We start from the raw sequence: 12,500 nt of genomic DNA, 5'->3' as shown, positions 1-12,500 counted from the left end.
CACTTCTTAGTCCTTCCATAAAACATTTAGATAGATCAGGTTGTTCCAAATCATCTAAAGATACCTACTACCATTTTAACAGTGGGAAGAACCAGCCCAGAAAAGGACCAATTCACAGCCCTGACTCGTGACACTGGACAGAACGAGCGTGGGTTAAAAAGCAAAGCGATGGCAGTAATAGAAGAAGGAAAGCTGGAGAGGAAGAGTGTGAGGCGAGAGGAAGATAAAAATGAAGATCTATTCTCAAGGAAAAAACCTGCGTGTAAAGATACCACGAGAGTACAGAGAAAAAGAACGAAAGAAGGAAAGAGAGAGGTATTGATCGATCAGTAAGAGGAACAAGGGACTGAAAGGGGAAGGTTGGACATTAGGGTTTGAAACGTTAGAGAGACATTAAAGCACCTAAAAATGGTAGAAGAGAGGGCAGAGGTGGGTTCGAGGGTGAAGGAGGGGTGGAGGAAGGGTGGATGAGGGGTGGCGTATCAGCGCTTCACCCGACCAATCAGACAAACTCGCACATGAAAAGACGTAATTTATAAGAGCTTCCTGAAGGAAAGAAAGCGAAAAAAGAACACGGGAGCTTGAGGTTGGGGCAAAAAGGGGGCAAAAAAGGGGCGGGGAGGCGAGAAGGGTAGATTATCTCAGGTATGGCAGAGAGAAGAGCCGCTCGGATCTGAAGTAGGAAATTAACTGCAAACAATAAAGGAATGAATAAATCATAGTCAATGAGACGGGAGGAAGGTGGGGGAGGGGATGGGGGGAAGGTGGGGTAGAGGAGAACATGTCAGGAAAGCAATATGAAATATGACTCAACTCTGTAAGAAGAAATGACCTGATGGAATAGCAACAAATGCTGTCACTAAGCACAGAGTGGTGTGTGTGTGTGTGTGTGTGTGTGTGTGTGTGTGTGTATTTTTCAGCAAGTGTGTGCGTGTGTTTGTACTGCATGTAGGTTAGTCGTGTGTGTGTTTGCGAGTTTGCCGTCATCTGAAAGCAAGAAGAACAATCTAGAAAGATTGCAAAGTACTGGTTAGAAAAGAAAGGGAAAAAAAAACCAAGAGCAGGAAAGAAAGACAGAAAGAGAGAGAGAGAGAGAGAGAGAGAGAGAGAGAGAGAGAGAAAGAGAGTGAGGACCTGTCCCAAATGTCACCCTGCAGTTCTTCACAAAGTCAATAAGAGCGAGAAAGTACTAATCTCTCGAAAGGCAGTATTTTATAGCATGGTCGCTAATACGATGTGATAACGTACGCTAGTTAGCTAGCTGTGTGTAAATCCGTACGTAGCACAATCCGGCTGACTAAGCGCAAGAACACATAGTAAGGCAGCTAAAATAGCTAGCTGAGTCCATGAATACATACTAAGGAAGCTAAAACAAACTAGCTAGCTAAGTATGTGAAGACATTCTTAGCGCAATTAGCTGGATAAGTAAATTAATTCATACCAAGGCAGATAAACATGCTAGCTACGTAAATTAATACAGACTAAGGTCGATAAAATAGCTAGGACACTGTGTGGCTACATACTAAAGCAGCTAAAATAGCTAGCCAAGTGTGTGAATATAGTACATGCCTAGCGCATTTAGCTAGCTAAAAGCATGAAAATGTACTAAGGCAGCTAAAATAGCAATCTGAGTGCATGAATGTTTTGGGTGAGGTTCTCTCTTCATCAACAATTGAGGTTACGTCACCTTGCATCAGTGTGTTAGCAGAAAATCGCATTCACAGCAGTCAATCATGCTTGTGTATGTATGTAGAAAAAGGTAGATAGCTCGTTCTTGCCCTGTCAATTAGAGGTTTGAAAAGCTGTGATGTGATCGTATGTCCTGAGGTGTCTCATATATTAGTAAGAAAGCGGGTGATTATGGGGTGAAGATGGGGCAAAAACTTAAGATGACATCTAGATGGGAGACATTTTGTCCACTTCCGTGTCCTGCTCATAAGACAAGAGCAATATGCTTGTATTTGTTTCAGGTTTCTTCTCCTGTCCTGATATAAGTTTGTTGTCCTGAAGTCCTGTGTTATCCAGTACAGTAGTTTTGGGTTTTGAGGCGCATCCTTTCACCTGAAAGCTGAACGTTCTTGCTTGATATGCTAAGAGTCAGAGATTGACTCCGCTCTCCTAATGGCACTCCGGAGCACACTAGTGAACCCTAAAGCGACAATCAGGACGTCCCCTTGAAGCTCGCAGGCTGCAGGAACACCAGAGTGAGATTTGGGAACCAGGTAAAGAGAAAGAAAGAAGAAAATAAAAAGAAGAAATCGAATAAAGTGCGAAGAGGTAGGGGCAAGAAAGGCGAACATAGAACATGACCACTACACAGGGTGCTGGGTTAGAAGAGGAGAGGAAAGGGGGATGAGAGGAGGAGAGGGGGGATCTGTGGATTTTATGTTCATTGTGGTCTTTACCTTTTTGATCCACTTCTATTCAAGCATCAGAAAAGAAGGAGATAAAGAGAGAGTGACAGAAAGAGAGACAGAATTAGAGCGAAAGAGAGAGTAAAAGATAGAGCGAGAGAGAGAAAGAGAGAGAGAGCGAGAGAGAGAGCGAGAGAGAGAGAGAGAGAGAGAGAGGAGACAGAAGAGAAGATCGAAAGAAAAAAACAGGTGCAGGAAAAAAAAGAGAAAATTGAGATTCAATAAAAGTTTGTCCTTTCTCTCTTGTCTACAAATCATGTTATTTTCTGGATGAGTGTGCGTGTATTTATAAGTGTGTGTGTAAATGTGTGTGTGTAAATGTGTGTGTAAGTGTGCATGTGTGTGTGTGTGTAAATGTGTGTGTGTGTCTGTTGGCTCTTTAGAGAAAGGATGACTCAGGTGAAAAATGAGGAGGGAGAATGGCCCCTGCTTTTAACTCTGTTGCAGTAACCCCCGTCCTGCTCCATCTTACTTCTTTTCTTTACACTTCCATGGCGTCCACACCTCCCTCCCTCCCTCCCTCCCTACCCCCATCCCACCATCCTGCTCCCTCCATCCCTCCCTTCCTCTCGTCATCCTCTTACTTCTGTCTCCGGCAGCTCCAGGCCCTGTGAGGGAAAGAAAGCTGAAAAAGGAGATGTGTAAAGCTCCGCCGCATCTGCAAGGGAAAAGACAGAGAGACAGACAGACAGACAGACAGACAGACAGACAGACAGACAGACAGACAGACAGACAGATAGATAGATAGATAGATAGATAGATAGATAGATGCAATGTTGATGGATCAAATAAAGAGAATGAAGGATGAAGTAAAAAAAAAAAATTCCACAGAAACAATCCATCCATCCATCCATCCATCCATTATAATTTCTCTTGCTTCCCAGAGACATCCCATTCTCTATATGGTTCAAAAGTATTAAGACACCTTACTGTCTTAATACTTAATACTGACTGTTTCGCTTCACTTTAACTAGGAGACCCCAAAACAGTTCCTGCATGACATAAAAGCCAGCTCCATTAAGTTCTGCTTTCAATGGGATAATGATAATAAAAGATCTCCTGTAGGGAGATGAATTCTTTGGGATGAATTTAAAACTGAACGCCCCCGCAGGCCTCCTCACTTCACCTACTTCCTGTTGAACCTGAATTTACGAACACACCTCCTTGTGGCCGAACAAATCTCACGTGAATCTCCACCAAATCTTGTGGAACCTTGTGGACATTTTCCCGAAAGTGTGGAGGTTATTATAAATGGGGACTCGATGTGGAATGGGATTTTGAAAAAGCACTATATCTTGTGCTGAGGTGTCCACAAGCTTTTATGAATAGAATGTATGTAGGACATTGTAGATATGATTAGTAGTGGAAGTGAACATGAAGCAGCCTGAATAGAAATCGTGTAGAATTAGATCCTGATCCTGATCTTATTCAAGCTCTAATTTATCGATTTTTTCAAACTATGAATTGAAATCACTGCTTATCGGGTGTAAATGGCTAGAATGGTTCTGATTTGTGTGTGTGTGTGTGTGTGTGTGTAGAAATAAAACAGCAAGAGAGGGGTGTGTATGTGTGTGAGAGAGAGAGATAGTGAGAGACAGACAGTGTGACAGTGAGTGGCAGGTTGTCTTTCTATCACATTTGACTGTGCATCTGCTGTGTGTGTGTGTGTGTGTGTGTGTGTGTGAGAGAGATTTGGCTGTACTAGTGGTGTCAGCCATGCCCATGGCAGTAAACCTGATGCTAACATGTAACTCGTGTGTGTGTGTGTGTGTGTGTGTGTGTGTGTGTGTGTGTGTGTGAGAGAGAGAGAGATAGAGGCACGTGACCTGCGTATGATGCTACACGTGCGCCGTGAAGACCGTGATGACACCCTGGGTGTGTGGAGGAGGTGAAAGGGAGTTTGTGTTTGTGTGTGTGTGTGTGTGTGTGTGTGTGTGTGTGTGTGTGTGTGTTCTTGATGGATGACAGGCTCACACTAGTTTATATTAAAGCTCCTCAGAAATGAATGGAGGTTTGTTTGTTAGAATGCTACGCTGTGACCCCTGATCTTTTCATGATTTGCTTAAATGATCTACTTTTACTTTGAAGGATCTGAATGGCAAGAGTTTTCTCAAGACGTTTAAAGATTTAACTTAAAAACATACAATCTTTTAGCTGGACTTTTCATGGAAGGGCGGGATTTCGCTTAAATACATTTAAAAGGTACATTTACCTCAAACTTCCACTGACTTTCGATAAGGCAACAAGTCAATTCTCTATATACATTTACATTTCTGGCATTTCAGCAGACGCCCTCATATAGAGCCACTTACATTTGAGCAGTTAAAGGATAAAGGCCTTGCTCAAGGGTCCCAACACAGGCAGCTGGGATTTGCCTTAACAACTGAACAACCACCTCACATACCACCTCTCCCTATCATACACCACCTGTACGATAGAACTAAAGCGGACACCAATACACATGGTTGTTTGGGTTACAATGGACAATATTAACTTTGAGACTGCTAAATGCCGCAAATGTAAATGTAAGTCTATGTGGGTTTAGGGCCGTACTTAGGGGCTCAGGAGATTTGAACTTATAAACTTTGGACCCAAAGTCCAAAACTACTAAGATCCCACATGAGTGATTAAGATAAACACAATGCTACAGTGGCTCAGGACCTCAGTTTGTGTGAACAGTTTTGCATTTAAGCGTCCATCACTAAACACTTCATCAATGTTGGAACTGTAATGAATGGAAATACGGTGTTGAGGTTCACGTTTGAGTTTTGTTCCTTTCAAGGTTTCTTCCTCATGAAGTCACCTCTCACTCACTCATTAGGAATACATTTAGAAGAAACAAACTTACAACTATAACTGGACAATGTTTATTGTAAAAAAAAAAAAAAAGCTCCACAAATCAAATATTTGAATTGAAATATATAAATCGTTGGCTTTTAAATGATTTTTTATTCTGTTCATTATTATACCTTTCCCTCTGTGTTAATCACTGCTTTACACAAGGATATGATCTCACTAATGGAGGACTCAGGGTGTAAAAAAAATCAAACTCATCTAATAATCTGATCTTTATAAGAGCTTGATAATCTGATAAGATTAAAGCGTCAGGTCTATGTCACTCCATAATTAGATTCAGTGAATCATCATGTTTATATAAGAGAAGCTTCCGACATATTCACAGACGGAGCGACAAAGAACTTACTCGCAAATGCTGAGTCAGGACTCTTTTATATATATATATATATATATATGACACAAAACAGCTCTTAACACCTTAAGACAGAAAAACAAGCAGATCTCTATCTATCTATCTATCTCTATCTATCTATCTATCTATCTATCTATCTATCTATCTATCTATCTATCTATCTATCTATCTATCTATCTATCCGTATATATTCGTATAGATAGATAGATAGATAGATAGATAGATAGATAGATAGAGAGATAGAGAGATAGAGAGATAGAAATCTGCTTGTTTTTCTGTCTTAAGGTGTTAAGAGCTGTTTTGTGTCATATAGACAAGCACAATAATTGATTTAAACGTCGTGTCAATCATATAAGCCCCGCCTCCTCGGTTCACAGGAACGCCTCAGCACTTGAAAGCGTGTGATTATTGTCTGGACGTTCGGCAGCCAGCAACATAAATAATAATCACACTTAACATTTGGTTTGTGCTACATTTGTTCATCATTAGTGAAGATTTCTAAGAATAACACCCACACACACACACTCACACAGTGAAGACTAGAGGGACAGCAAAGGGAAACATCTGGCATTCACAGCATGAATGTGTGTGTGATCACCGTACACAATCTTTTCTCTCTCTCTTTCCCTAGTTGGTTATGTATATGAGAGCCTGATGAAACTCTAAGGATTCTGTGCTATTTTTCAACACGACCTGGTTTAAACACACACACACACACACACACACACACACACACACACAATATTTCACCTTCAGGCAGCGAGAAAAAAATAAAATAAAAGAGAAAGAGAGAGAGAGAGAGAGAGAGAGAGAGAGAGCGAGAGGAAGAGAGAGGGAGAGAGAGAGAGAGAGAGAGAGAGGGAGAGAGAGAGGGAGGGAGAGAGAGAGAAGTATAACTATGTTTTGACTGTGCTATTAAATGTACCACAGCTGCAAACTGACTCTGTTATACATTTCATACATATATGCATATATGTATATTTATGCAAATATATAAATATATGCTTTTTTTTATACACATCTGTTTAACACACTCGGACTGCACAGTTCTTAATTCTCAGAACTCTTAATACCTTTGCACTCAGTAATATTGTACATTTCCTGCACATGGCGTATCTTTACTTTACTTTTGCACACCTACTCGAATATTTAAATTCTTCTTATCCTCCTTCTTCCATATTTTTTATAAAAAAATACTTATGCTAATATGTCATATATGTAAATATTCATATAATTCATTTAATATATATATACAGACACTTCTGCACCCCCTTGTAAAAAATTACCTTTTTCTTCTTACTGTTTTATATTGTGTAAAAGTTAATAAAGCTGTAGTTTGCCTGCGCTGACGTCTGTAAATATGACAAACTTGAAAACTTGTACATTTGTTTCTATTTATTTTACTGTTATGTTCTAAACATTTATAAATATTCCCGTATTTCTCATTTCTTTTAGTTAAAGAAAGTAAAGCAACAAAATCTTTCCTGAAGATAGATAGATAGATAGATAGATAGATAGATAGATAGATAGAGATAGATAGATAGAGATAGATAGATAGATAGATAGATAGCTAGCTAGATAGATAGATAGCTAGCTAGATAGATAGATGATAGATAGATAGCTAGCTAGATAGATAGATAGCTAGCTAGATAGATAGATAGATAGACAGATAGATAGATAGATAGCTAGCTAGATAGATAGATGATAGATAGATAGATGATAGATAGATAGCTAGCTAGATAGATAGATAGACAGATAGATAGATAGACAGATAGATAGATAGACAGATAGATAGATAGACAGATAGATAGATAGCTAGCTAGATAGATAGATAGATGAATAGATAGATAGAGAGATAGAGAGATAGAAATCTGCTTGTTTTTCTGTCTTAAGGTGTTAAGAGCTGTTTTGTGTCATATAGACAAGCACAATAATTGATTTAAACGTCGTGTCAATCATATAAGCCCCGCCTCCTCGGTTCACAGGAACGCCTCAGCACTTGAAAGCGTGTGATTATTGTCTGGACGTTCGGCAGCCAGCAACATAAATAATAATCACACTTAACATTTGGTTTGTGCTACATTTGTTCATCATTAGTGAAGATTTCTAAGAATAACACACACACACATATTTCACCTTCAGGCAGCGAGAAAAAATAAAATAAAAGAGAGAGAGAGAGAGAGAGAGAGAGAGAGAGAGAGAGAGAGAGAGAGAGAGAGAGAGAGAGAGAGAGAGAGAGAGAGAGAGAGAGAGAGAGAGAGAGAGAGAGAGAGGAGAGAGAGAGAGAAGTATAACTATGTTTTGACTGTGCTATTAAATGTACCACAGCTGCAAACTGACTCTGTTATACATTTCATACATATATGCATATATGTATATTTATGCAAATATATAAATATATGCTTTTTATACACATCTGTTTAACACACTCGGACTGCACAGTTCTTAATTCTCAGAACTCTTAATACCTTTGCACTCAGTAATATTGTACATTTCCTGCACATGGCGTATCTTTACTTTACTTTTGCACACCTACTGAATATTTAAATTCTTCTTATCCTCCTTCTTCCATATTTTTATAAAAAATACTTATGCTAATATGTCATATATGTAAATATTCATATAATTCATTTAATATATATATACAGACACTTCTGCACCCCCTTGTAAAAAATTACCTTTTTCTTCTTACTGTTTTATATTGTGTAAAAGTTAATAAAGCTGTAGTTTGCCTGCGCTGACGTCTGTAAATATGACAAACTTGAAAACTTGTACATTTGTTTCTATTTATTTTACTGTTATGTTCTAAACATTTATAAATATTCCCGTATTTCTCATTTCTTTTAGTTAAAGAAAGTAAAGCAACAAAATCTTTCCTGAAGATAGATAGATAGATAGATAGATAGATAGATAGATAGATAGATAGATAGATAGATAGATAGATAGAGAGAGAGATAGATATGTAGCCAATCAATTGTGCTATAGTAATAAAATAAAATAAAAAATCTATCTTCCCATTATTACTCCTCCTACTGGTATTGCTTGTTACTACTACTAATATCTATCTATCTATTTATCCGTCTGTCTGTCTGTCTGTCTGTCTGTCTGTCTGTCTGTCTGTCTATCTATCTATCTATCTATCTATCTATCTATCTATCTATCTATCTATCTATCTATCTATCTATCTATCTATCTATCTATCACCTATTATTACTCCTCCTACTGGTATTACTTGTTACTACTACTATTATTAGCCCTAATATTACTCTTATTACTGCTTCCAATAATACTCGTAATAATTACTCCTTATACAGGATAATTATACTAATTTTATATTAATCTTTCATTAAAAATGAGTCTATGAGATGTTATCAATGAACACAGAGCCTCTCTCTCTCTCTCTCTCTCTCGATGATCATAGTAGCCTTCAATCTGTTTCAGTTTTTCTGAAAGTTCAGTAAGAGAAGGGAAGAAAACGGAAGAATGGAGATGGCAGGAAGTGAGGGAGAGAAAAGTGTAAAAAGAGAGAGAGAGAGGGAGAGAGAGAAAGCCACAATCGAGTGAGAGTGCAAATGATGAACATATGCGACTAACGAGGCTCTGGCAGGAGCTGTGACAGAGACGAACAAAGTCAGAGAAGAGAGAGAGAGAGAGAGAGAGAGAGAGAGAGAGAGAGAGAAGAAGAAGAAAAAGGGGAAGAGGAACTGTTATTTTCTCTAACCATCGCCGTTTCCTCTTCCATCTGCTCTGAAAAAGACACACAAACAAGAACACTTGCTAACACACACATGCAGACTCAAAGACAGAGACACACAGGCCTGAATACAGCTGTGTGTGTGTGTGTGTGTGTGTGTGTGTGTGTGTGTGTGTGTGTGTGTGTGTGGGTGTGGGGATTTATTTTCGTGTCCTTGTGCCCCCTTAAACCAGTGGTCTATCCAAAACCATCAATTACTCGGAAGATAACGAGACTCACTAATGAACACACACAGCAGCCTGTCTCTCTCTCTCTCTCTCTCACACACACACACACACACACACACACACACATACAGAAACACAGCAGCAGCACCTTACACCTGAGGAGAAGAGACAGACGGGTCTGCATGAGTGTGTGTGTGTGTGTGTGTGTGTGAGACACAGCAGAGAGCATCGCTTTATTTTCCGTCCTCTATCCCTCACCTCTCTGTTGCACAGACAAGAAAACCAGCAGCAAATCGTTCTCGCTTGTCACGCGCACGTTTATGAGAGCTGCGAATAATGCGACTGTAATGCATATTAATGACGTCTGGAGCGTGACGCCGAGCCACGTCTCGTCCTCACGCACGGCCCGTCCTCGCTCACGTGTGTGTGTGTGTGTGTGTGTGTGTGTGTGTGTGTGCAAGGTGAGGAAAGAAACACGCTTAAAATAACTCGCAGCGATCTCGGGCCCGCAGTCGCAAATCCCTTCCAAACAGACGAGTGGAAATTATTTGTGTATCACCTTTTATTTAATGAATGCCGTGTTAGATAATTGAAGAAATTGAAAGATATTAATAAAAGAAGAAGAAGAAAAGAGGAGGAAGAAGGATATGATGAGAAGAATAAGAAAGATGATGATGGTAATAATAACAATAAGAAGAAAAGGAGAAGAAGAAAGAAGACATGATGATGAGAGGAATAAGAACGAGGATAATAATAATAAGAAGAAGAAGAAGAAGAAGAAGAAGAAGAAGAAGAAGAAAAGAGGATAAAAAAGATGACTATAATAATAAGAAGAAAGATGAAGAGGAGGATGATGATGATCGTATGCTATAAAACAGGTACTAATTAATATAATCTAATAATGAAGAAAGTTCACACATAATAAAAAATAAAAGTAGTCCAAATAAAAGCACTAAAATGTTGCAGGAAACAGAATAAAAATGACTTTTAAATTAAAACCTAATTAAAAATGAGTTAACAGTAAATTAGGAAAAATGAACAACTAATATAATATAATATAATATAATATAATATAATATAAAATAATATAATATAATATAATATAATATAATATAATATAATATAATATAATATAATATAAAATAATATAATATAATATAATATAATATAAAATAAAATATAATATAATATAATATAATATAATATAAAATAATATAATATAATATTAAATAAAATAATATAATATAATATAATATAATATAATATAATATAATATAATATAAAATAATATAATATAATATAATATTTAACACTTGGAAAAATCAATGTATTTAAAAATGTATATAAAATAATAAAAAAAATAATAATAATAAATAAAATGTAAACAGACAAACAGATATAGATTCTTGTCTCTTTTGAGCTTGTTGTTGCTTCATGATATAATTTCTTTAAGTAAATATGAGATAAGAAAAGAGAACCAGCTGCGTAACTGAAATATAAGCTCATCTCAGAAGCATGGGGGTTTAAGGTCCACTTTAAAAAGCCCTACAGCGTCTCTTTGGGATTTAAACTCATAACCTTCTGCTCACTGATTCATCACCGCTGTGTAATAAAATCCTGACATATCTCTCATTAACCCGAGAGACAGTAAGAGAAGGAGAAAGAGTGAGAGAGGAAGAAAACGAGAGAGCGACAGAAGCTAAAAGGTGCTGAGTCATGGCGAATGAGGTGCGTGCTCTTCACCCGCCAGGTCGTTCGCAGTATTGGGCGTCATGGTAACCTGAAGCTGGAGACAAACAAGGACATTTCCCACCGGACTCTAAAGTGTCTCCCACATTTTCTAAACTTATAATCTAATGGCTTTACGGTGACTAATGGGCTCATGGTGCGGCTCCGATCTGCTCTCCGTGGAGTTCGCTTCACAACTGCCAGTTTAGGATTTCCCTCCTCCTCACCTTCCTCCTCCTTCAGATCGCACCGGCGCTCGCAACACCGCTCTCAACAACCTGCGCCGATTATTACATATACACCCCCAATGTTACTAATGCTACCATCTAAATACCGAATATCTGCTTTTTTACACATGCTGAGCGCTTGGATTCTGGATTTTGATTCGTCAGCAGTTTGATAATAATAATAATAATAATAATAATAATAATAATAATAATAATAATAATAATAATAATAATAATAATAATAACAATACTAATGATAATAATAATGATAATAATAATAATAATAATAATAATAATAATAATACTACTACTACTAATAATAATAACGATAATAATTGTTATTATTATATCAACCTTTTTTACCATTACCATTTTAATCTTTTTTAAATAAAAATAATAATAAAAATAATAATAAATATGAATTAATATTGTTGTTATAGAAATTTTGATTGATAAACTTCAGAGGAACCAGTCCAGGGTGAGGTTTGGATATTATTATTGTTATTATTAATATTATATTATAAAAATATAATTCTTTTACTGAACGGTGCTGTCCATAAATAGCTCTGTTCTACAAAATGACTGAAGTTCTCTTGTGGGTTTAATAAAAGATGATGGAAGATCACATGGGACTCGTAGCGGACCACAAGTGTGTTTAGTCTCTGCCTCGCACTTTCAGCACAATGTCACTGTTCCTACTCGATACGTACCGGAAATGCAATCATGCAAAATCGCGGCCACTTCCTGTCATCGCCTGGCAATTCCTCATATTTTGGAAGTGAATAAATGAATGAATGAAGGATGGAAAGAAATTAATTTATTCATGAATAAATTAATATCATGTGTGTTTCTGTATTACCCAAATGGGGTTTAACAAATGTAAACTGTATTCTAAAATGTTTCCATTTATTCAATTGTATTTAATTAATTTAATTCGTGCCAATTTAAACAAACGCTCAATTCAATTAATCAAATAAAAAGCGAATTTAAATTCATTTGATT

At 37.3% G+C, this 12,500-nt stretch overlaps 1 protein-coding gene across 5 annotated transcripts in view; it reads right to left on the bottom strand.

Annotated features, from left to right (window-relative positions):
- adgrl1a (adhesion G protein-coupled receptor L1a) overlaps window positions 1-12,500 on the bottom strand; it is a 127,370-nt gene that overhangs the window by 58,025 nt on the left and 56,845 nt on the right. For 4 of the 5 annotated variants that reach the window (XM_046834308.1, XM_046834312.1, XM_046834311.1 and 1 more), the window contains exon 4: window positions 2,406-2,420. The exons of the other annotated variant lie outside the window; for it this stretch is intronic. In XM_046834308.1, coding sequence (XP_046690264.1) covers window positions 2,406-2,420 — 15 coding nt within the window. The remainder of the gene's footprint in view (window positions 1-2,405; window positions 2,421-12,500) is intronic. 5 annotated transcript variants of the gene reach the window in all.

This window comes from Silurus meridionalis, chromosome 22 (genome assembly GCF_014805685.1).
Source record: "Silurus meridionalis isolate SWU-2019-XX chromosome 22, ASM1480568v1, whole genome shotgun sequence".
Classification (NCBI taxonomy): Eukaryota; Metazoa; Chordata; class Actinopteri; order Siluriformes; family Siluridae; genus Silurus; species Silurus meridionalis.
This window is presented reverse-complemented; position numbering and strand designations above follow the sequence as displayed.